This window comes from Chionomys nivalis, chromosome 11 (assembly GCF_950005125.1).
Source record: "Chionomys nivalis chromosome 11, mChiNiv1.1, whole genome shotgun sequence".
NCBI lineage: Eukaryota > Metazoa > Chordata > Mammalia > Rodentia > Cricetidae > Chionomys > Chionomys nivalis.
In genome coordinates, this window is record NC_080096.1 from 38,897,781 (window position 1) to 38,923,295 (window position 25,515).

General features: G+C 44.5%; 2 protein-coding genes across 2 annotated transcripts; both read right to left on the bottom strand.

The window, feature by feature from the left end:
- Nucleotides 1-284: 284 nt before the first annotated feature.
- Nucleotides 285-25,300, bottom strand: Txndc12 (thioredoxin domain containing 12). The gene is made up of 7 exons (XM_057785166.1): nt 24,857-25,300; nt 15,418-15,478; nt 9,761-9,813; nt 6,796-6,869; nt 4,700-4,769; nt 3,038-3,121; nt 285-1,003 (listed from the first exon to the last, which is right to left on the bottom strand). The coding sequence occupies exons 1-7, from the start codon at nt 24,951-24,953 to the stop codon at nt 924-926; spliced, it is 519 nt and encodes a 172-aa protein (XP_057641149.1). The 5' UTR covers nt 24,954-25,300; the 3' UTR covers nt 285-923.
- On the bottom strand, nt 11,955-14,043 carry Kti12 (KTI12 chromatin associated homolog). Its single transcript, XM_057785165.1, has one exon. The coding sequence runs from the start codon at nt 13,486-13,488 to the stop codon at nt 12,421-12,423; it is 1,068 nt and encodes a 355-aa protein (XP_057641148.1). The 5' UTR covers nt 13,489-14,043; the 3' UTR covers nt 11,955-12,420.
- Nucleotides 25,301-25,515: the final 215 nt, after the last annotated feature.

Here is a 25,515-nt window from a genome sequence, read left to right on the forward strand (position 1 = left end):
GCTTTAGAAGTAGAGATGCTCTCACCTGTATTCCAAGAGCTCAGAAGGCTGGCATGGGAGAATCACTTGAACCCAAGAGTGTGAGGACACCTGGACAGCCTAAGATTCTGCCTTAATAACAACAAAGGAGACGCCCAGGTGCTCACCTGGATGTAGGTGGATGAGCAGGGGTCCTAGGCTAGGACTCCTGGTACAGGCCAGTTTTCTCCCTCATCCTCTGCACTACCTCTAGCCCTTCTTCCCTTCCTAATAACGAAAGGCTGCCACCGCATCTTTTTGTTTAAAGTTTTATTAAAGCTTAGTGAAATAATTAATATCTTATCTTTTCTTTTTGTTTTAACCCCAGTACAAAAATACAGTTGATGAATTGACAAAATGGCTCCACTCAGGGCTTGAAGGTTTGGGTTTCTCTAACAGCAACGGAGAAAGCATGCTCCCAGCTGGGGCTGAGTCCCAGCACACGGCCGTTCGTGACACACATTCGTGCGAGCAGGGAGGCCTACACAGAGAAGGAAGGCCACAGGAATTGAGGAAGAAGCCCAGGATGATCACCAAGAGAAAAGGAGAATGACGCCTTAAAAAACACTATAGAAAAGCTACTTCCCATCTCCGTTCACTTCAGCATGAGCACAGCAGGAAGAAACGGGCAAGGAGGCAAATACTGATGTGGAGCAAATCTCCAAGTGGCTCAAGTTTTGTACCAGACAGTTTCATCCTTTACATTCAAACGAATGGCTATTTAGGAGAGAGGGAGCAGAAGATATGGCCATGCTGCTGGATGCATGGACCCGCTTCAGCAGCAAGCCTCTTCCACAGTGAGAGCTCCTGCCAGTGTAGGTAGAAGCTAGGTTTCCTGGTGGTTGAACTGTTCTGGGTGATTCCTCAGGATACCTGCTGCTTTTCTTCCAGAACACTCCTTCATGTCACAGCTCATCTTGAAGGTGTTTCTCTCTGAAGGCATCACCTGTCAGCCTCTCCTGAGCTTCCTTCATGCCCTGAACAACTGGAATAGAGGTAAGGGACGGGGTGAGTATGGGCTGTCGTTAGTACCTGACATGGCACAACACAGACTTTAAATGTTTTCGGAGAGATATGAGAAGAGCGTAAGACCTGGACTCGAGATCTGTTTCTGGATTTCAGCCCTATCATGTCTTTCTTTTCCCTTCTTGTCTACAAAGTGAGAGAATGCTACTGACATCTGACTGTAGCAGAAATTAAGCAATATAAGTGTTTCATAAACTAGTAAGATCTATAGAAATGCTAGTCGTTACTTTGGTTAGCCTTCTAGCATTCTTGTTGACCCCATCGTGACTGCACATGCTCACTTGATACTCAGGGAAGAGGGAACACCCTCGTGCTGCCCTGCCCCGCTGATGCCTTTGGAATGACTGCTGCATTTACCTCGTTCCCTGGAGAGAAATGAGGTGTGAGTAAACACGCACGCATGTGCACACCACGAGAGGAAATGATCTTAGGATCTTTACTGAAGGGCTTGTCATTTTTAGAATTAACCAGCTATAGTGGAAGAAGCCAGGTTTTTAGGGAAAGAAAGGAAAGACAGAGGCGGACAATGTGCCTTGTGCATCTCTGGAATCCCTCCTAAGCACTCATTTGCACTTCGAGGAGGGCAGTGACGTCAGTGCCCTTGAGTGGTGGCTCTAAAATGGCAAGGGAGGAGCTGGGCTGAGCCAGTCTGTCTTGGGACTCTTGGAAACCCGTATATGCTCATTAAAGTAGCTAATATAGTTAGCCTTTCCCTTTATGTGTTACTTATGCTTTTGGTATAGCCAGGTTTGAATGTTTCCAGTCTCATGCCAACTCAGCTGTGAGGACTCCGGGAAAGGCCTTGTGCTTGCTTACCTTTGGACTGTGTTAGTGTGAAGAAGACAAAAGCAATTGCATAGTCTAAACAGGACGGTAAATCTTGAGAGACACGAGTTTAGGACTCAAAGCCCCACTGCCCTTCTCTGTGTGGAAAGTCTGCATCTAACGCGACTTCCAGGATCCCGCACTGGTTAAGGTGGGTGCATCCTCCTTACCCAGAGGACGATGCTCTATCTTTTCCCTTCTCCACTCTAGGAATAAGAGTTCCAAGGACAGATACGATGTGATCAGTGACTCAGCAGTCTAACAATAGGTGATAGCACGGCCACTTAGCAAGGGACTACCCTCTACAGGTGGTGGGAGAGGGGACAGAGTGACAACACAGGACATCAATTCCAACCCTAGAATGACAGTGCTTCAGAACCAAGAGACCAAAAAGTGAGGCAGACACGTCAGCCTTCCTTCGCTCTGGGCTAATGCCATTCCCTCTGCCTGTAATACGCTTTTCCCTTTTTTGCTGACTACAACTCACTCTTTGCACGCAAGCTACCTGTTTCTAGCAAGTCTTACTCCATTCATGCTCATCTTCATGGTGCGAATTGTCTTTGTGTCTTTCTAGGGACACATTATTATTCTGCATTTCAGTTTTTATTTTGAGCATGTGTGCAATAGCACTAATATACAACAGCACCTGTGGAAAGGTCAGCGGACAACTAGCAGGAGTCAGCTCTCTCCTTTGAACTTAGGTCGTCCGGTTTGGCAGCACCACTGAGCCATCTTGCCAGAGCCAGACAAATTCTTAGATTGTCTATCCATTTTGTTTAATATCTATGAAACTGCTTTGACTTGCTCAGCTAACAGTTTGCATTCTTTATCCTCTGGATTCTTACAAGAACAGTACAGGCGCAATGGAAAACCAAAACAAATCAAATCCAGCTCTGACTTATTAACCGAGGCCAGGAGCCGGTAGCTTTTAGCCAGTCATTAGCTCTTCCCATTGGAGTCTAAGCAGCTGGGGAAAGGCTCGGTTTTATCTTTCAGTTGTTTCTGCTATAGAATCTCGCCAAAAGCTAGTCCTGTGGGAGATGGTTAGCCGACAGGCTTGCGGAGCTGGGCTCCTGTCCCAGACCTTGCCAGGGCTCAACCATTCTGCCTCCTGTCCCAGACCTTGCCAGGGCTCAACCATTCTGCCTCCCGCCCCTCAGAACCGCACCTTGCTCGGCACTGGCGTAGAAATATTTGTAGCTGGGGTTTCCGCCCTCATTGATGATCTCAGGACGCACCTTGCCACTGGGATCTGTCGAAGACAAATGGGGAGAGGGTTGCAGTAATTCCGACACCACTTGGTACACTAGGTCCTCAGGAGACAAGACCCAGCTCTGGGGTTCATTGTGTCACCACCCTCCTTTGGAATTTCATGCTATAATCGTAAAAAAAAAAAAAAAAAAAACAAAAAAAACAAAAAAAACAAAAAAAAAAACATAGCTAACCATTTCCATCCTGTACCTTGGCAAATGCTATTTCCTTTTTGGAATGTTCTTTTCGCTTGATAAAGACAGAATTATACATTTCTTTTTTTTTCCTTTTTTATCTTTTTTTTTTAAAAAAGAAAGCAAACTATCTTTTTTTTCATTATACATACCAATCTAAGTCTCCACTCCCTTCCCTCCTCTCATTCCTTTTACTTACCTCCCCCCCAAGAATTATTCATTTCTTTATTTATATCATCCATTAAATCTGGTAAAAAATTTTCAGTATATCAATTTTTGGATTTTTTTTTTTTAGATGGGGTTTAATGTATTCTGGGATGGCCTAAAACTTCCTATGGTTTTCTGGTTTGTTTGTTTGTTTGTTTTTGTTCTCTGAGACAGGGTTTCTCTGTGTGTAACCCTGATTGTCCTGGAACTTAGACCAGGTTGGCCTCAAACTCACAGAGATGTCTCTCAGGGCTAGGACTAAAAGCCTGCACCACCACCACCTAGCTCAAATTTCCAGTGGAGGCTGGCCTTGAATTCCTGACCCTCCTGTCTCTGCCTCCTGGAGCTGGGACCACTGAGGTGTGCCACCACTGTAGAAAGACAAAGCCGGGTGTGGTAGTGCACACCCGTCCCAGCGCTGGGTGTGGTAGTGCACACCCGTCCCAGCACTTGGGAGACAGAGGTAGAAGTAGGTATGGCTGAGTTCCAGGCCAGACTGGCCTACAATGCAAGTTCCAGGACAGTGAAGGCTGTTACACAGAGAAAGAGAAACCCTATCTTTATTTTTTTATTTTTTATTTTTTTGTATTTTTCGAGACAGGGTTTCTCTGTAGTTTTTGGTTCCTGTCCTGGAACTAGCTCTTGTAGCCCAGGCTGGCCTCGAACTCACAGAGATCCGCCTGCCTCTGCCTCCCGAGTGCTGGGATTAAAGGCGTGCGCCACCACCGCCCGGCGAAACCCTATCTTTAAAAAACAAAACAAACAAAAATGTTGAAAGACACTTGTTGTGCTATTCCACTGGCTGCTGCACAGACCCAGGGGTGGAAACTACCTATCCTAGTAGTGCCCTTGACACAGGGCGGTGTCCTAATGACCACGAATGACTTGGTGGGGGTCATACTCTGTATGCTTCCCTATAAAAGCAGTTATTTAGGGGAAAAGTTTATTCATTCTCATTCATATTTTTCTCACCACCACTACCTCAAGATCTCTCTGTAGCCTAGGCCAGCCTCAAACACATTATCCTCCAAAGTAGAATCACAGGCATGCAGCACCTTGCCCTGCCCCAGGTCCCTTATTCTTGGACACTCTGGTCTGTCATCAGTGTAATTCCAATGCTTATCATTTCTCTCTACCAACTTCTTACCCTGGGTCACCCAACAGGTTATTTGCCTTACCCAAGAAAAGGATGCGTGGAATATAACCCCCATCAGGGCTGAAATCTTCATCCTTGGGTTCCTCTTCATCCTGTTAAGATTAAATAATCCTTAGATGAGAACATATTCTTCCTCTCTTCAAAGTCTTCCAGAGGATTCCAGGCTTGCTCAGGCCAGGAGGCTCTATGTGACCCGCCCATGTTCCCCTAGAACTTCTTCTTCTATTCTTTTTCTTTTTGGTTTTTCAACAAGGTTTCTCTGTATAACAGTCCTGGCCATTCTAGAACTTGCTTTGTAGATTAGGCTGGCCTTGAACTCACTGAGACCTGCCTGCCTCTGCCTCCCAGGTGCTGAGATTAAAGGTGTGCACCACCACCAACTGGTTCTCCTAGAACTTCTTAAACTTCATGTTCTACCTTATTCAGGCATCTTTAGCCACATTAATCTACTTATTACTGTCACTCAACAAACCCGACACACTCATAACTTGGGCTTCTGGACTCGCTCTGCCTGGACACACTTCCCCACCGTCCACCAGGCTCATCCCTTTTCTGCTTCTCTGTTTTGGTCAAATATAATTTTCTTTCCTAGATGTCTATTTTAAATTGTTAATAATCTTATCTCTTTTGCCCTTAGCTTTCGGCTATAGCTTTAAACAGCATCTGATGTATTTCATTTTGTTTTCCCATGCTAGAATGTTACTCCGGTGAGGGAACTCTGTTTTGCTCACCGGTGCACTCCCAATCCGCTATCACTGACTCGCACACAGTACTTCCTGAATGAGTGGATAATGTGACACCGTGACTGCATTTCCTAAGCTGGGAATTTACTGGAGACCTCTTGTCCTCTTTGAGAGAGAAAACCCAGTTTACCCCAGAAAGTAAGGAGATAGTGTTCAAGGGAAATAAACAGCAAGGTTCCCATTACAGGAATTAAATAGGGTCATTTATGGGGGCTGGAGAGAGCACTGGCTGCTCTTCCAGAGGACCTAGCACCCACATGGCAGCTCACACCTGTCTGCAACTCCAGTTCCAGGGCCTCTGACACTCTCACACAGACATACATGAGGGGAAAAAAAGCCCAAAAAACAATGAACACAAAATAAAAATAAATTGTATATTTAAAAAACATAGCATTTATTTAAACTGCTTTAATTAGCAGTGGGCTATCCACTAACTACATGCTTGATGCTTCAATGTTGCCTCTTTACATGTTCAGAAGATTACTGGACCTATGTTTAAGCAAACAATCTCTTTAAAAAAACTCACGTCTGGAAGCATCATGATAGTGCTACATGGTACCACACTTGAAGAGTGTGGCCGGAAGGGAGCACACCTTGCTCACATTATTTTCTCGTGTATTAGGCTCTTAGGATTTTGACAAAATCACACACTTGATTTCAGGCCTTTCTATGAGATGGGAACAATACCAATGACCTAAACAATCCCTTCTGGGTTTTTGGGATTTTTTTTTTTTGATGTTATTGTTTTGTTTGTTTATTTGTTCGTTTTTTAAGACACAGTTTCTCTGTAGCTTTGAAGTCTGTCCTGGAACTAGCTCTAATAGACCAGGCTCACCTCGAACTCACAGAGATCTGCCTGCCTCTGCCTCCCGAATGCTGGGATTGGATTAATGGCGTGCACCATCACCGCCCGACCTCTAAACAATCCCTTCTAAGCCTAAGACTTGATAGTCTAAGATTCAGGACCACAAGACCTGAATTCTGTATCAGGTACATTTGCCTCCATGAGGAAACAGGAAGGTTGCACTGGAAAGGCTAATTCAGCCAAGCATCTAGTAGGTGCTCAGCTGAGTCACAATTTTCAGAAGTTGTAGCCTCTCTATATGACCATCTATAAAAGAGCTATATGAAAATTTAAAATCTATCACAGTCAAACGCTTAGGATGGAAAGACTCCAAATTTTAGGAACTTATTCAAATTCTCCATTCCTGCCTCCTCTCTGAATGCTGGATGGCTTATCTAATACATATCTCATGTAAGCCTTAGTAGTCAAGAGAAAAACAACAATTCTACCCAGTATCACATTATACTAAATCTAAAACAATACCTTAAGATCACAGGGGACATGGGGAGGGGGAAACTCTTGAAGTCTTACCTCCAGATTTACCATAACAAAGTTATGGGACAGTTCTGAAATTTCTGTAGATTCTGCAAATTTGGGTTTTAAAGCTAGGGAGAAAAAAAATGAAAAGATTTCGCAATGAAGGAGACATTATTATACCCAAACACTAATGAGTATAAACATCACTAATTCCCATTGATGGGTCAGGTATTTACTAACCTAATTCATATAACTAAAACTTTTAAATCTAAAAACCTAGCATTGAGGGCTGGGAGATGGCCTAGTCTGTAAAGCGCTGCATGCAAGCCTGAGGGCCTAAGTTCAATTCTCCGTACTCATGAAAACAGCAGGGCACAGTAGCATGAAGTTGCACCGTCCAGGAGGCAGCAATAAGTGGATCCCTGGGACTGACTGGCTTGCTGGCCAGCGTCACCTAATCTGGTAGCTCCAGATTCCACTGAGAGACCTCGCCTCAAAAAGCAAAGTAAGGACCAGCAATATTGCTCAGCAGGTAAAAGCAATTGCTGTGTAAGCCTGGCAACCCGACTTCGATCCCCAGAATCTATGAAAAGGTAGAAGGAGAAAACCGAACATCGGAGTTGTCTTCTGGCATTCACCCACACATCACGTGAGCACATACATAATAATAAATAAAATAAAATTGAAAACACGGAAACCAGTTGGAAAAACATTCAAAGTTGATCTCCAGTCTCCACATGCACACAAATGTACATGTCTCAACATGCACAAACACAATTAAAACAAAAAACCAATTAAAAAACAAAAAAATCCAAGAATGTTGAACTACTTGAGTTTAAGACCAATCTGTGCAACATAGCAAGACCTGTCTCAAAAAAAAAAAAAAAAAAAAAAAAGGAAAGAAAGGAAAGAAAGAAAGAAAGGAAAAGAAAAGAAAAAGAAAAAAGCCAGGCACAGTGTAGCATGCCTTTATTTCCAGAGTTTTGGACTCAGAGACAGGTGAATCTTTCTGAGTTCCAGGCTACCCTTTTCTACAGAGCAAGTTCCAGGCCAGCCATGGCCATACAGAGTCCTGTCTCAAACAACACTAATAAGAACAAGAATCTTTCTAAAAATGTAATCGGAAAACAAGAACTGGGCACCTAGATCTCACCCTGCTTCTAACACTTGTACTATGATGTGACCCCAACTGGGATTCTCATTTATGAAATGAAGACAATGGGGGGCTGGGAGTGGCAGCACAAGTCTTTAATCAAGGACACACAACAGGAGGATCTGTCAGGCTAAGGCCAGCCTGGTCTACGTAGTGAGTTCTGGCATAGCCAGGGCTACACAGTGAGACCCTGTCTCAGCAACAAAAATAAATAAATAAATAAAAATTATGAGCTGAAGAGATGTCTCAGTGGGTAAGGATGCCCACTGCACTCCCGATGACCTAAGTCCAATCCCTGTAACCCACATGGCAGAAGAATGGACTCCCATAGTTGTACTCTGAACTCCACACTGTAAATACATACATATATCTAAATTATAAGTGTGTACATGTGTGTATGCACATGCCATACAGCACACATGGAGCTCAGAAGAAATATATGTGGAGTCAGTTCTCTCCATCTTTACATGGGTTCCAGGAATCAAATCCATGACGCCAGACTTGTGCAGCGTGTCTTTACTCAATAAGCCATCTCACGACTCCCACAGTTTGCTTTTTTTCAATTTAATTTCTATTGAAAAAGGAACCACAATGTTAGTAGCTGCTGGGGGGAGGGCGTTGACCCTCACACTAAGACCTAGGCTATCCCGGACCTCACTGGAGTTCTCAGGTTCCAGCCTCCCAAGTGCTGGAATAAGGAGGCCCAACACCACCTCTAAGTTTTTATTTTGTTTTTGTTGTTGTTATGGGTCTCTTGGGCTGGAAGTGGAGCTCAGTTAGTAAAGTGCTTGTTCAGTATGCACAGTACCCTGGCAGAAGATCTAGAGTAGTCTGGGCTACACGAGACCCTGTCTCAAAACAAAACAAACAAAACAAAACACCCCTACAATAAATACAAATAAAATGCTGGAACAGAGCGATGGTTAGTGGTTAAGAACCCTCACTGCTCTTGCAGAGACCTGAGTTTGATTCCCAGGATCCACAGGGTGGTTAGTTCCTGGGAATCTACTCTCCTGTCCTCTGAAGGCACCAAGCATAGTGTGGTACACGTACATACATGCAGCTAAAACACCCATGCATAAAATAAGATATAAACAAATAAAATAGGTACTAAAGAAAACTCAATGAAAATTGTTTTTTTTTTTGGTTTTTCGAGACAGGGTTTCTCTGTGGTTTTGGAGCCTGTCCTGGAACTAGCTCTTGTAGACCAGGCTGGTTTCGAATTCACGGAGATCCGCCTGCCTCTGCCTCCCAAGTGCTGGGATTAAAGGCGTGCGCCACCACCGCCCGGCTTCAATGAAAATTTTAAAAGCTTAAGAAAAAACAGGGTCTCTCAGTGGAACTCACGCTATCCTTGTATTTCTGATCCTCCTGCCTCAGGTTCCCAAGTGCTAGGATTACAGGCATGCACTACAGCACTTGGCTTGCACACTCTTCTTATTTATCTTATTTTTGAGACAGAGATTCACTCTATTGTCCAAGGTGACCTCTAATTTGTGTCAATGCTTCTGTTCAGCTTCCTGAGTGCTGGGATTACCAGAAGCTGCCATGCCCAGCTGTACTTCTTTCCAAACATGGCAGGAAGAAAGAATACATGCCACAGGCAAGTATCCTCCAGTTCTGATTGATTCTCTCCTTCCCTAAACCATTTGTATCTCTCTGTACAGAATTCCAGCTTCTGCTTAGATGTACTGTCCGAGACATTAACACACTTAATGCCATACACCATGTAACTGCATCTTACTCTTCCCATCCCCCGCTGTATTTCTTTGGTATTGCTCACGGCAATCAGCAGTGCTCTGGCAGCACCAACACTAACATGTTGACATCTCAAGCCTAACGTCAGGGGGGAACAACTGTACTTACCTTTGCAAGCTCCACACCAAGACTTATGGATGATCACCATCAGCGGCAAGCCACTTAAAAACAAAGAAATTATATTCTAGTGGAATCCCTCAAAAGCATGCTAACAAAACCATCAGCTCACTGAGTCAAAGAGTACTGCATAGAAATGTTTCTGTTGCCTGGTTTCAACTGTAAAACAATCTAACTATTTAATGGGTGATATCAGAAAAAAAACTACTGTAACTTCTGTTTCCATAAATTCTGCAGTTGGACTTCAAAAGTAGAAACAAAAAAGGTGGAATAGGAAAAAAACATCAATTATAATATTTTGGATGTTACTGTATCTCAAAGTGATTATTACATAATAGCTGAAAATGTAAATAAAGACCTTCCATTAATATGCTAAGTATAAAATAAGGATATAAAATTATTGATATGAAAAAAAATTATTGATAGGGCGGTGGTGGCGCACACCTTTAATCCCAGCACTCAGGAGGCAGAGGCAGAGGAATTTCTGTGAGTTTGAGTCCTGCCTGGTCTAAAAGAGGTAGTTTCCAGGACAGGCTCCAAAGCTACAGAGAAACCCTCTCTTGAAAACAAAACAAATTATCAATAGGGTGAGGGAGATGGTTCAGTGGGTGAAATGCTTCTCTATTACACTTAGAATTCCTGAGACAAGGTGTTCTCAGCTGTCTTTACCTCTCCTATATCCGACACATACAGTATCACTGACATCAAGCACACAGTATTCACTATATACCAGTGCTATTGTACATTAGCTCCTTTAGTAAGCGTTAGGTTACTATCTACCTCACCTCAGGCTTACTGAGAATCCAAATGGACTTACTTCTGCCTTTGGTGTCTGTAAAGGCTTATAAACCACATGAGAAGGACAAGTGTACACAGATGGCAGGATGTAGGTGACTGATCATAACTAAGATGCATTAAACTACACAGCCCCACAAACCCTAGGGGAGAAACTTTAAAAATTACAATTATGAGCCAGGCATCATGACACATGGCTTTAATGCCAGCAGTCTGGAGGCTGATCTCTGAATCTGAACACTAGTTTGGTCTAAATAATGAGTTGCAGGCCCACTAAGGGTACATAGTGAGACCTCCACCCCAATAAATAATTTCCTGGAGTGTGAAACATAATTATATTTAGGCTGACCTTGAACTCAAGAGATCTGCCTGCCTCTGAGTGCTGGAATTAAAGGCGTGTGCCACCACCACCTGGCGTAATAATTATGTTTATTTCAGTGTGTGCGCGCCTTGCATGCTCCAGGGAGGAAGGGAGACCAAGCAAGCAAGGAAGGGAGAGAGCAAGTACAATGGAGATCAGAGGTCCTCTCCTTTCATGGTGTAAGTCCTGGGGATTGAAGTTGGACTGTTTGTTAGGCTTGGATGCATGACTGGCCATGTCATCATGATTTTACTTTCGATTCAGGGTCTCTGACTCTATAACCTGAACTGACCTAAACTCATGGCAATCCTCCTGCCTCAGTCTCCTGAGTGCTAGGATTACAAGCACACTTCAACACACTTATCTAGGGTGGATACTGTTAATGGTCTCATAGAAATGAAAACATTAATCTGTGATGTAGTTCAATGGTAGAGCACTTGCCCATCTTGTACAAGGTTCTGGGTTCAATCCCCAGCCCCACCCAGAAAGATCAAGACTTCCGATATTAACTGACAACATGAAACTTAAGTTCTGCCAGTTATACGCTAACAAAAAGACTGATTCCAAAACCAGTGTTCTTTTTGGACATTGTAGTGTCCTTCATTTAGAAGAGTCATCTAGACAGAACATGTTTGCTGACCATTTTTCTACAGCTGCGTTTCAAATACTAACTTTTCTACAGTCTCCCAAAAGTACCTTCTTTCAGCAGCTAGTTATCCTCCACAGATTCTGTGATGGCCACCCTTCATCCAATTAAACATTCCATACAAACAATTACTCAAGACCAAAGCCAAGTCTGAAAAATTATACGGATAACGGGAATCCAGTATTTACTGTCTGTTACCAACAAAATTAAGATTAGTGATTCTTGCCTCGAAATATACGATGAAGCACAATTGCTATGGAAGGTGTCAAAATATAAAGACCAAGCAATTGAGCCTCTCATATAAAAAATACTATGAGCCAAAGATATGCCACGACTCATGTAAAGTATTAAGTTACAGTGAGAATATTAAATTACATTAAGAGTCCAGGAGACAACTTTGAAAATTTTTATTAGAGGAAATAACTAACGGTTGTCTTATACAAATATCAGCTTCCCCAGAACAAAAAACGTATCTGTGTTCGATGACGCAGGATATAGCAAGAAGTACTATACTCAAATATATTTGTAGTATGAAAGGGTCATACAAAACTGTATCATCTTCGTCTTCTACTCACAGTTGACTTAAAACAATTCTCCTCCATCCAGATGTAATATCCCCAGGCAGGGTCCAACCAAAGAAAAACTGCCCCCTGAGATCTCCGGAGCTACTACTCCTGTGCCTTAGCTTATGCTTTACACGCAGGCGTGACACGCACAGCGGTGGCCAGGAAATTGAGTCAGTCAACCCTAGCAACCCTAGTACAGTAGGCTCTGTAGACCTTCACACTATTCTTCCCGGACAAAGTACAGTGCAATTTAGACAGGAACCATTGCCGCCTCCCAGTGCCTCTATTGGGGCAAATTTTGGCTCAGATACTTTAGAAACATATTGGACAGCTGAGGTAGGTTCTCGTTGTTGGGATGCATTTTTGTGTAGGAAATAAACTGGCGACGGAGACGACTCAGTTCCCCCATGGTCAGGGGCCGGGTAAACAGAAGGTGCTCCGTGGTGCCAGGAAGTGTTAACACGTCTCCGGGTAGGGCGCCCTTCTGTGCTTCCATCACGGCACTCAACACCTGGTTCGTGGCCTGATCCAGCTGGTGCAGAAAGTTGCCAGAGGACAGGGGCTGGGACTGCGTAGACTGATGGGGCGGGGGTGCCCGGTTCTCGAACAGTGCAGATCGGATCTCAGCCAGGGGCAATGGCTCTTCAAAGCCCACCACGGTGAACAAAGGTCGATCCCAGCGGTTCCGAGAGTCAGGAGCCTCAAAGCGCTGCGCTAAGGACGCCAAAAGTTCGGGAGGAAAGGCACTGGAAGCAGGCTTCGCAGATTTCTCGGATTCCGGAGTCACACCCGCTGGAGGACTTGATGGCAGGATTTCCTCCGGATCCAGTTCCCTGGGGACAGCCGGCAGGGCCGCCCCATTTTCTAACAGGCTGGCGGGGCGCTGTTCCCCCACGGTGCCGGCTACCCGAGGTCCCTCGCTCTCCGCGGCGCGCGGCCTCCAGCTCACACTGACAGCCGCCGGGTCGCGGTTCTCAGCGGCCTCAGCCCCCTGAGGTCTAGGGCTCGGCCAGACCGGGCGTATGCAGTAAACCAGGCAGAGCGGGGTGCGCGCGGCCCGCGCGAGGCAGTACAGCTCGTAGCGGAAGCCCTTGATGTAGTTGAGGGAGTCCAGGATGACCACGTCCTGTCGGCTCAGGCGCCGCTCCACCGCGGCCCGCAGCGCCGCACGCAGCGCCTTCTCACCGGCAGGGTCGCCGTACGCCCTCACCGTCGCGTCCTGATCGCCCAGCACAGAAGCGTCGTCCACCACGTACACCGTGCGGCCCTCGTCGGCCAGCGCCCGGCGTAGCTCTTCAGTCCGCTGGCTCTTGCCGCTGGACGGCAACCCGCAAAACACCACGAGCGGCATCTTCCCTAGGGCCACCCATGTGCGGACGGTCGAGTAGACTTCCGGCGTGAGCCGGAAGTGAAACCCGAACGTCCTGTTTTTCTACAAGTGCGCTTGTTTCTATGGAAACGGGAATGCCAAACCAACCAGTTCAAGGACCAAAATTCTCAGAAAGACACGGAGATTAGATGGCATCAGTTATTTACACCACGTTATAGGTCTAAGAAAATATGATTGCCCTGGCGCCAAAGATGCCCATTAATTAGGATTTAATGGGCATCCCACAAAATTACTAGCACCACATTTAGCACACAGAAAGCAAATTACAAACGAAGCTTCTCTAGTCAGGACTTCTCTTACAACTAGTAGCTCTTAGTAAATGTTTATTCACAACAACTATTTAAATCCTCAACGTCTTTCCGTGGTATGATATGAACATAAAACTGTTCCCTTAAGGAAATTGAGGGTCTTAACTGGAAGAATTAAGTGCCCACACACAGTAAAAAATGCTACAGGTAGCCATGTTAGTGTGAAGAACAGAAGTGGAGAGATGCCCAGAAAACTCGTTGAAGACTTGGTTGATACTGAATTTGTCTCTATTTGTTTGGAGAGGGGTGCTGGGCTAGGGCCTCATGCAGGCACTCTACCACTGAGCTATATCCTTGGGTCGGATTATTTTTATTTTTTAAGATTTTTTACGGTCTATTTAACTTTACTTTATATGCATTGGTGTGAAGGTGTCAGATCCCCTGCAACTGGATCTTCAGACAGTTGTGAGCTACCATGTTGGGTTGGGAATTGAACCCGGGTCCTCTGGGAGAGCAGTCAGTGCTCTTAACCACTGAGCCATCTCTCCAGCCCCCTCAGATTATTTATTTAACTTGAAAGACTAATGGGAATTTTCATCTTGGACAGGTTGTCAAATACAATGCAGATTTCCCAATTAAATCTGAATTTAAGATTTTTTAAAAAATGCATTAAGCTGCATAGACATATTCTATTTTCCTTTGTGTAAAATATAAATTTAGTTGGGCATCTTTTATTTCTATTATTAAATTTGGCAATTCTATTGCAGAAGGTTGAGACCCCAGTGTCAAGAGGCTGTAGGATCTGTTCTGGAACAGCAACTACTAGCTTGGTAGGTGTAGAAGTGTAAGTGTGAGCACGCCTGTGCCAGTATTGTGATATCATGTAGGACACATACTTTGGGGCAGAGTAAGACTCCAATACACTAGTAGAGAAATGAAGTCCTGGCTCTGCCATTTAACAGCAGTTTAAATACTGGACAGTAGCTTCACTTTTCTGTATCTCAGTTTTTTTTCTATAAAATGTAACAGTTATTTCATAGGTGTACCAATCTCAGAGGCTGTGAAGACTAAATAAACCCATCCAAGTAAAACTGACAGTTCCCGGCCTCCACCTCCTCCCCCAGGTCTTGTGCTCTGGGTTGTTGTACGCAGACCTGAAACAAAACACCATTTTAGCTTTAGGTTAGTAGACCGTATAACTTAGGGTTGAGAGCACCGGCCCGGCTCTTTAGTTAAAGAACCTAAAGAGGTGTTGGATGCTCACCTCTACTTTATACCAACTTGTGATCTTGGACAAATTAACTGTTGAGTGGCTTAATTTCATATTGCTAAAAAAAAACCAAAGAAACATACTTCATGGAAATGTGAAAACTAAATGAGTTGGTTGAGATTATCTAATACCCGGGACACAGTACATGCTGAGCTTTTTTCGAGACAGGGTTTCTCTGTAGCTTTGGAGCCTGTCCTGGAACTCGCTCTGTAGACCAGGCTGGCCTGGAACGCACAGAGATCCGCCTACCTCCGTCTCCCAAGTATTATTTAGTTCTTGTGGGGCCTTGACATGGCCCTTCACGTGAAAGCAATGCTAAGCTAATGGCTAGAAAGTTTTGTCACTGTCAATGGCATGACACCACGTTTATACCTTGCAGCTGCTTCTTTCTTCCCGTCTTCTAATGTCCTCCAGTGAATATGATCTCCAAAGCCTAGAAGGAAAGAGCCTTATAAACATCCAGAACATAGGCACAGAAGGAAGTGAGGCACGTTTGTAATGGTGCCACAAACAGGAAAAACAAAACAGCTTTTCTCTGCTAAGAGCCTGGCGCTCAACACCTAGCCTACTGTTCTCTGGGTATAAACCATGAATCATCACACTCCCCAAGCCTGTTTTCAGGCCTCTCAATGGAGACGACACCGTCTAATTAATGATTGTCATGGAGATTAAACAATGACGTGAAATGCTGGGCCAACAACACTGTAAGAATGAATGAGAATGTCCTACAGTGCAAACAAAGAGCACATCACTGAAATGACACAAGGTGCGGCTTTAGGGTCACAAAGACATAGATCTGGAACTCCACTTCCCATTAAGTGTGTGGGGTTTGAATGAAGCCATCTAAGTGCCAATCTTACCATCTAGAGAGTCAAGACACTAATTTCTACCTCTGAATATTGATATAAGGAACTAATAAATGAGCTCAGGTAGGGGCATCAATTGTCATTCCCACAATTCAGCCAGATTTTTTTTCTTTTTAAAACTATGTTCGTTTATTTATCTGGGCATTCATGTGTCACAGCCTCTGTGTGGAAATCAGAGGACAATCTTCAAGAGTTGGCCCTTGTTTCTTCTCCCTCTCTCTCCCTTTCTCTCTCCCCCTCTCTCTCTTAGCAGCTTCTGTCTCTCCCTTCTCCCCACTTCTCCCCTTACCCCCTGTTTATCTCTCTCTCTCCTCTTCTCCCCTTCTTCCCTTTACCCATCATAACCCACTTAAAAAAATACAACCTTATAAATGTAAAAAAAAAATTATAAAAAAAAGAAGAGAAAAGAAAAAGAGTTGTCCCTCTCTTCCCACCGTGTGGGTCCCAGGGACTGAGCTCAGCTTGACAAGACTTGTGGTAAGCACTTGTACCCACTGACCCACCTCCCTGGACCCCATGATCTTTCTCAATTACATTACTGCTTAGTAAGAAAATTTTCAGAGTTAGTGTCCCAAGGATAAAAGAAGCGCTTACAAAGGCTTCAATAAGAAAATAAGACCTGGCTGGGCAGTGGTGGCGCACGCCTTTAATACCAGCCCTCTGGAGGCAGAGCAGGCACATCTGTAAGAGTTGGAGGCCAGCCTGGTCTACAGAGTTCCACAACAGCCAAGGCTACACAGAAAAACCCCATCTTGAAAATCCCAAATAAAACAAAACAAAAAACCTAGCTGGGCGTGATGGTGCACACCCTTAGTCCTAGCACTCAGGGAGAAGAGCAAGCAGCTGGATCTCTGTGAGTTCCAAGGCCAGCCTGGTGTACACAGAATTCCAGGACAGGTGAAGTGTACACAAGAGACCTTGTCTTAAAAACAAACAAACAAACAAACAAACAAATAAAAACATCCACTCACTTTTGCAACCTAACTCTACACTTTTCTTAAAACCCAAGACACAGAAGCATTTCTGGCTCTTTACCCACAGCACTGTTCTCTCTCTCCCCTCCAGGCTTTTTCGTAATTGGTCCACCTCAGCCTTTCTTCCCCACGCTAGCCTCCAGCTCAGCACTGAGGCAGAAAGCCCAGAGAGCTTGTCTTCTGATAGGGCCTGCTCTCAAACCACTCCATTCTTACCCCCCCACACACACACATTTCCCAGACATCCATTACCATTTGTATCCATGTTCCTTACTCCAAGGGGAATTCCCCTCTTGCATCTTTTCCTGTTTCCCTAGCACTTATCAGTACACATGCAAGTACTCCATAAGAGTTCTTAAAAATCTTATATTCTTTCCAGAAAATGTTAGTGATCATAATGTTAGCTGCTATTTATTTAAATGTATTTATTTTTTCAAATTTCATGTATCTATTATCCTTTTTTATCCTTTCCCCTCCCACTAACACCCTTCTTCCTCGTAAATCCTCCTATTTGTGTATGTGCCCATTTAGTTAGGGTTGCATGCATGAGCCTGGCTGGGAGGTTATTTACTTGAGCAAGGGCACCTTACTAATGGCTAACCACTGAGGATGACGCCTTCTCCAGCAACCATTAAGTTATATACCTATTGAAGGGCTCTAACAAGCCCATGGCAAACACGGCTCTGACAGGTTTTGTCTTTCACCTTTCTCCTCCTTGCTAAGCCATAGCTTACATTCCTGAAGGTAGTCACCAAGTTCTATTCCCTTATTTGGCCACTTCCTCCTCCTGAGGCTGACCACCAAGGTCCAGCTATCAAAGTATTTAAGTCCAGCAATCAAAAGTTCCCTATCGACTCTATTAGTAATAAAATTATTAAATTCTTAATTTAAAATCCTAATTAACATGCCCAATTAAAACAAACTAACTCATCCTAACATGGGGTTTCCCCTTTTCCCTTTAGGCACTGTCATTGCCTATGGGCCATGTCTGTCTCCTCTCCAGCCAGAGGCTGTCTTTTGTACCTCCAGGTCAAACATCAACCCCCAGGCCCCTTTCCTCTTCTCTCTTTCATCTATCTCCTGTCTCTGTCTCTTACTCCCTGCCTTTTGTCCATCTGGGACAAAATAAATATCCTTTGTGCTGCGAACTCAGTCTTGGTGTGTCCTGTGGCGACTCCGGTTCTTTCTCCTCACAGGAGAGTGGGGCCTTGTGAGACCCTTCTGCAGACAGCCACAGATGCTGAGTTCAAGGTACAACTGCTATGTCATGTTCAGAAGACAACATTTCACAGCATCCCTTCCCATCCTCTTCTTGCCCTCCCTCCTGTGATGTTCCTTGTGTCTGCTATTATTAACATGTGGACAGCATATTTTACAAGCCAACTCATGTTACCCTGACAATAATTCACTATTTCCCCTCTCTATATTTCAGTTTTCTCAGGAGTCAAATAATAATTGTCTCTCATAAGCTTATTGCTGAATAGCAAACAAAAAACAGAAACACGTTAACACAGTCAGCATCTGAACATCAGTGTATGGAGTAGCTTTTGCTTTTCTTTACAGCTGAGGCTCGGGGAAGCCAACAGGTTAGCCTAGGTTATCTCACTGCTAACCTGGGACTTCACATCCAGCCTCGTGCCTTTTCAGTCACTACCTTTGTATTTCAGAAATTTATTTCCCCCAAATGAATTACAATCTAATTGTTATCCATGTTCTACCACGGGGGAACAAAAACTCACTAGTGTTAACACACAGGAGCAATATCCGAACTAACCATCATCATTTTCCCATGTCAACAGCATGGGCTACAGGCCAAGGGGGAGGGGGAGTGTCACCGGCCTAAGGTCCAAAGTTTGATCCCGATGAGTGAATCACTGAGAGAGAATTTGGGAGGATGCCCAGGACTGGAAGGTTTATCATCACTACTCACACGCCTCAAACCTGGACAATGGGGTCCTGCTTTGGCAGCATGCCTGACTAAAGAGTCTGCAGCGGAACCCACCCACACAACAATGACATCCCAGATAAAACCGACTTTCAGAGTAAACTCACTACAACACTGGAAATCTCTCTGCAAACACAAAGTGAGCTGGAAGTCGGAAGGACAAACAGAGGTGAGGTCACCCAACCCAAAAGCAAACACCTACTATGATGTGGCAAACTAGAGATGAGCCTGAGACAAAAGAAAACTAGAGGAATTCTAGGTCCGAAATCCAGTTCATCCCCACCCACCCCCACCCTCAGTAAATATGAAACCTTTCTAGATGGAAACATTCCCCTAGGAATTAGGGCTGTAAGGTAGTTAATAATGAACAACTATTGTGAGTTTACCACCATAAATCCACAAATTGCTTTAAACACACACGCGTGCGCACACAAACAAATCATCAGAAACAGAGTGAGTTAGACCATGAGGACTTTAGGTACTTGGCTTATCGACCACAGAATTAAAAACAAAACAGAACAAAAACTACATATGAAGTGTTTAGAGAAATAACTCATGGAATCACAAAAGAAACTGTCAAATCTAAATCAGGAAAAGGTAGCATGTGTACATTTGCCATCCCAGCATTCAATGGTGGAGACAAGAGGATCATAAGTTTAAGGATGTTCTTGGAGTCATACTAAGTGTGTTTGAGTTTTGAGGCCAGCCTGGATTCATTCAATTCCATTTCAAAACCAGACAACAAAAACAAACAAGCAAACAAAAAATGTAGGGGCCAAGGAGCTATCTCAGGCAGTAAAGTTTGAGCCCCAGAACCCCAGAACCCTCGTAATGTGGGCTTGTGATACCAGCAAACTATTTTGTAACACGATAGTGCACTGTCAGATCCTGGTTGTTACAGCCTGAACTGCGCACAATGTCTCTCCCTATCTATGTCGAGGTTCTAATCCTCAGTGCCTTAAATACGACACTGCTTGAAGATATGGTCTTTAAAGAAGTAATGAAGACGACACTAATTCTTGAAGGAAGAGATTAAATACACACAGAGGGAAGACCATGTTAGTAGAGAAAAGAGGGTCATAAAAGCAGAAACCACCCCTGCCAACATCTTCATCTTGGTTTCAAGCCTTTAGAATCATCAAAACATAAACTTCTGATGTTAAGACCATCAATGCAGTGCTGTCTGTAGAATGTCTGCTACACAAGCATGAGACCCTCTCCAGTCTCCAGAATCCATGTAAAAAGCTGGGGAGGCGAAGACTCAGGGATCCCTAGAGTTCTCTAGCTAGTCAGCCAAGTCTGGTCCCAAAGAGTGACCCAGTCTCAAAAACAAGGTGGCTAGTCATCTGAAAAACAGTACCTGAGGTTGACCTCCGGCCTCCATATGCATGAACACACACAAACACAAACAAAGATAAATAGAGGCCCACTTGATCTATAGTACTTACTAAGGCAGCCGGGGCAAATTAATAGTGACTTTCCATTTGTCAAAATGTACAAAACATACACTAAGAGTGAAATGTAGCCAGGCGGTGATGGTGCACGCCTTTAATCCCAGGCGGATCTCTGTGAGTTTGAGGCCAGCCTGATCTACAGAGCTCGTTCCAGGACAGCCCTGAATTGTAATATCAACTGGAGTAAACCTGTCAGTGCTAATACAGGAAACGGGAAGGAGAAAGGGCACATATGTAAAGTGTAGTTTCTGCTCTATCTTTCCTTTTTCTTCCTTGCTGCATGCGTACAAGTGTGCATGTGGGAGTACCTGCCATTGTACCTGTTTTTTTTTTATGTTTTTTTTTTTTTTTTTTTTTTTTTGGTTTTTCGGGACAGGGTTTCTCTGTGGTTTTGGAGCCTATCCTGGAACTAACTCTTGTAGACCAGGCTGGTTTCGAACTCACAGAGATCCGCCTGCCTCTGCCTCCCAAGTGCTGGGATTAAAGGCGTGCGCCACCACCGCCCGGCTTGTTTTTTTTTTTTTTTTTTTTTTTTTTTTTTAGTTTGGTTTTTTGAGACAGGGTTTCTCTGTGGTTTTGGAGCCTGTCCTGGAACTAGCTCTTGTAGACCAGGCTGGACTCGAACTCACAGAGATCCGCCTGCCTCTGCCTCCCAAGTGCTGGGATTAAAGGCGTGCGCCACCACTGCCCGGCTTTTTTTTTTTTTTTTTTTTTTTTTTGCTGCCATTGTACCTGTGTAGAGGTCAGAGAAAAACTTTATGAATTCTCTACTTTCACTTTTGTGTTGGTTCCAGGAGTCAAACCTAAGTCGAAACACTTGTGCAGCAAGCGCTTCTGTTGAGCCCTCTCTCAGGCCCCTCTTTTGTTTGCTCAGGTTTTAAAACTTCAATGGCTAGATTAAAAGAGCAACCTTAGAGACAGGCGGGAGGTAACCAGCTCTCCTGAATGCAGCAAAGATGCAAGGAGATGAAAAAATGTAAGCGCTTATGATAACAAAACCAATACTGACAATGTGTTGTTAAGCATAGCGGTTTTTAAAAATCTGTTTACTGGTAAATGAATGAGGGAATGCACCTCGAGAACCCCAGATAAATGAACGAGGGAATGCACCTCGAGAACGCTTCAGCTCTACAACGCCTGAGGGGGTTTTGCTTTGCTTTTGTTCTCCCCTTGAAAAAGAACTTACACAGGGACAGTTTTAAGCACCCATACTCCTGGCCACAGCAGCCCGGAATCTCTGAGGTGTCTCTCCAGTCTCCTAAGGTGTCACTTGCAAGACAGTTCACGCCAGGTATCTGCAAAGGAAACTAAAGGCTCCCGCGCCAACAGCTCTTTCCCGAGACGATGCCTAACACAGGCAAAGCCATTTCCAAACCCACTATTTATGTCCGTGTCCAAGCTTTGTCCTAAAAACCGTGCTACAGACATTAGAAGAGCATCAACTCACACTCCAGCTGGTGAAAACTAAATAACGAGAGGTCAAGTGTCAGAGCCGGCAGCCAGGCTGAGACAGGGAACACTGTACCTGAAAGGCAGAGTAACAAACAGCCTGGCCAAGAGAGGTCTGCGGCCAGAAAGCTGAGCTGGAATTGCAGCTCAGAACCTCTATCGTTTGCATAAACGCTAAATATAGCTAACAAAAACATGTCTCCTGACGTGACTGTGGCTGAAAACAGGGCATGGAGTGTTATTGTGCCCAACTTTTAATTCCAGAGATTGAAATCATCGATTTCTATTGTGAGCAGGATGACCGCAAGAGTGGCTGGTTTCTTCCTCTACATGGGGGGGGGGGGGGCACGGCGGTGCGGACCACTTCCTGCTGTCCACTTAACTCCCAATGCCTCATTTTAGAGTCTTCATCTGTGAAATGGGGATGACAAGAAAAATATTACCCACCTCACAGAGTTACTCTAAGAATGAAAACAGTTGCTGTAGGAAAAAGGCATAGAGCAGTGCCTGAAGGCAGCAGAAGAGAAGTAAACGCCAGTCATTATACTTCTTCTGTTCAAGGGTGAGACATTTGCAATTTCTAGTCTTGAGAGAACAGTGTTTTCGGACATTAGGATGTTAGAGCTGTAAGGCCCTCAGGACACATCTCCAACCCAACCCTCCCCCTTAATAAATGGTCACCAGGGGAAGACCAGAGCTGGCTAAACGACCTGACCAAGATTAAAATCTAGGCCCTAATAATCCCAGTATAGTGCACACTCCACACTGCTGTGTTTGCTCTTCATAGTGAAACTTGTGGGGGAGGGTAGGAAGGGAGGTCACTCCATCTTTCCTCTCTGCAAAGAGCCAAGGCATCTTCTGGAAAGAGCTGGAGCTACTTAGACATTCCAGAAGAAACAATACTGGTCAGAAATCCTGGGAACTCTGGCCTCAGGGAGCACGTGGGGTTTTGTTTGTTTGTTTTTGTTTTTGTTTTTTTTTTTGAGGTGGGGTAAGTATGATATAATCTTAATCCATAGAATCTATATGTAAGTTATACATAGGACAGTCTGTTTTACAGCAGGATTATCAATATTTGAAACACTTTGACCCAATAGGACTCACTGTGCAGTGTAACACATCCTTTATAGATAGACATCCACACATCACCTTAGAAAAGCTTTTTCTCACCCTCCTAACTCAAGTCAATGGCAGCTCCCTTGTCCTCCTCAGCTTAACTTCTTACTCTACCACAGGTTTATAAGATAAAAGCTGAAATTCTCTCAGTGATCTGTTATGACCTGGCCTATCCTCACTCTTTCTGACCGGAATACACACCCAACAAAAGCAAGAGCTGCTCTATTCTCTTTATTGCACGTCTCTAGTCAATGACCAAAATATCATTGGTAATCAAAAATCAATACTAACACAGGCGACTGTGTCCAGGCCCACTCAATTTCTACTCAAACTCATTGCCCAGCAAAGAATGAAAAATGAGAAGCATTAAAAATAATCAACAGCCGGGTGGTGGTGGTACACACCTTTAATTCCAGCACTTGGGAGGCAGAGGCAGGAGGACTTCTAAGTTTGAGACCAGCCTGGTCGATAGATCAAGCTACAGAACAGCCAGGGCTACACAGAAAGACACTGTCTCTAAAAACCAGACCAACACCAAACCAAACCAACAAAAAGAAACAAGAACAAACAACAGCCGAGCAGTGGAGGTACGTGCCTTTAATCCTAGCAGGGGCAGGTGGATCTCTGTGAGTTCCAGGTCAGACTATTCTACAAAGCAAGTTCTAGGACAGTCAAGACTATACAGAGAAACCCTTTCTTGAAAAACCAAAACCAAACCAAAACAACAAACGAATAAACAGGATGGAGAGATGGCTCAATAGTTAAAGAACTTGCTAGTCTTCCAGAGGTTCCCAACATCCATGTCAGGCCTGTACTTGCAGCTCCTGAGGAACTGCACTCTCTTCTGGCCTACTTGGATCATACATTTACACATGTGCACACACACACAGACACACATGCATACATACACACATACACAGAGACACGTATACACACACACACACACAATAAATCTCTTAAAATTAAAAACAGTATGATTGGGCCTGGAGATGGCTCAGAGGATAAAAATAGTTGTGAAGACAAGAGGGCTTGGGTTCAAATTTTAAGTAACATATAAAAGTCTGGCATGGCAACTCATGCATGTAACTCCAGACATGGGGAACTCACTGGGATCCCAGGAACTCACAGGAACGCTAACATAAATGGTGAGCTCAGGCTCAATGAGACACCCTGTCTCCTAAGTGGAGAACAAGCAGAAGAGGCAAACACTTAGCATCCTCTTCTGGCCTAGTCATGTGTGCCATGCACCAGCACACACGTGGGCAGATACCACACTAAATACACACACATACGTACACACACCCCACCACAGCAGCAGGAGCAGGAGGAACCCATACAGTAAGATCAGTATGCAAAAATAATCAAAGTAGGGTTGGGATCCATTTACATCTCATCCAGTTAGCCAATTAAGCTTTCAAAAAAGAAGGTATTCAAGTTTAGAAAGATGTAGGTAACAGCATGGAGTAGAGGGTTCACACTTCCTAACTTTTATTCATAACTACTGATGCCTCCATCTAAAAAAGTCCGTTCCCTCCACACACTAGCTGAGCTACACCAGAGACAACTGTCGGTAACCTAGCAGAAGACCTCGCCTTCATTTGGCTCTTTCTTCTGCATCTCCCGGGTGGTGAGATCTTCAAACCCAAGCGGTAATCTCTGATACACACACAAGTCACCAGAGACCCTATTTCTTCAGGCGTAAAGGTAGACAGTTCCAGAAAGTTTTCCCAAGCGCCCAATACTACACGTGTTGGACTCTTAAACAGCCTAGTCCTAATTTAAGGGCCATATCTTCACAAACCCAAGAATTAAGAGCGCCCTCAAGTACAACTTCCCTCTCTTAAATCCTCTCCCACCAGGTAGGTACTCCCTACCCCAAGAAATACCCCCGGAGCAGCTGAGGAAGAAGATAAAAAGAAATCTGGTGTGGCCTAAGATTCAGCGAGAGTATTAGGGCAAGAAGGGGACCCGAGGTCGGTAAAGATTACGATAAGAACGAGTTCTGACCCTTTCCAAGCCCAGTGCGACCGTCTGAAGAAGTGATGAGGAGCAGGAAACTGCAGCACAGCAAACAGGTGGCCTCGAAACGACGCGACATCTCCATGGTGGTAGTAGCACAGGGCCACCGGACTGAAAGAACACAGGATTCCCAGCAGCAAGTCTGGTCCGCTCTCCTACTGCCGCTCAGGCCAACCCCTCGGGTTCCCAGATTTCTTTTTTTCTTTTTTTTTTTTCCTTCTCCCAAACACTGAAGGAAGTGATGTTAGACGGATGTGGGCGGTGCCTCCGGGGTCCGCTTTGAAATGGAGTAAGTTTAAAGGTGCAGATCACGCAGAAAGATGGGGGTAGTACATTTTGAGTTTGCTTTTCCTAAGTCCTGGATGTCTAGGTCTAGGGACACAGCAGCATAAGGTGGGCCGAATTCGGGAAAACCGTTGTTAATTGCGTCTGACCTCCAGCCTAGCCCCTCCCTCCCAAGGACCACTGCACTAAATATTCGAAATGCAAATTATTATCGGTGAGATCATCCTCTCACAACAGAGAAGTCACCCATTGGCTTGGCATTTCCCGTCCCACTGTGCAAATTAAAGAAGACTGGACTACAGTATTTCATTGTTAGACTTCTCCTCGGGATTCCTTAGAAACCCACCCAGTAAGCGCGTTTT

Bases quoted from the DNA above. Each gene is read 5' to 3' on its own strand.
- Kti12 (XM_057785165.1), bottom strand. From the start codon at position 13,488: ATGCCGCTCGTGGTGTTTTGCGGGTTGCCGTCCAGCGGCAAGAGCCAG.
- Txndc12 (XM_057785166.1), bottom strand. From the start codon at position 24,953: ATGGAGATGTCGCGTCGTTTCGAGGCCACCTGTTTGCTGTGCTGCAGT. The intron at 15,479-24,856 runs GTCAGAACTCGT...CTTTCCTTCTAG, and splicing joins TCGCACTGGGCTTGGAAAGG to GCTTTGGAGATCATATTCAC. The intron at 1,004-3,037 runs GTGCGGTTCTGA...CCTCTATTCCAG, and splicing joins CTACGCCAGTGCCGAGCAAG to TTGTTCAGGGCATGAAGGAA.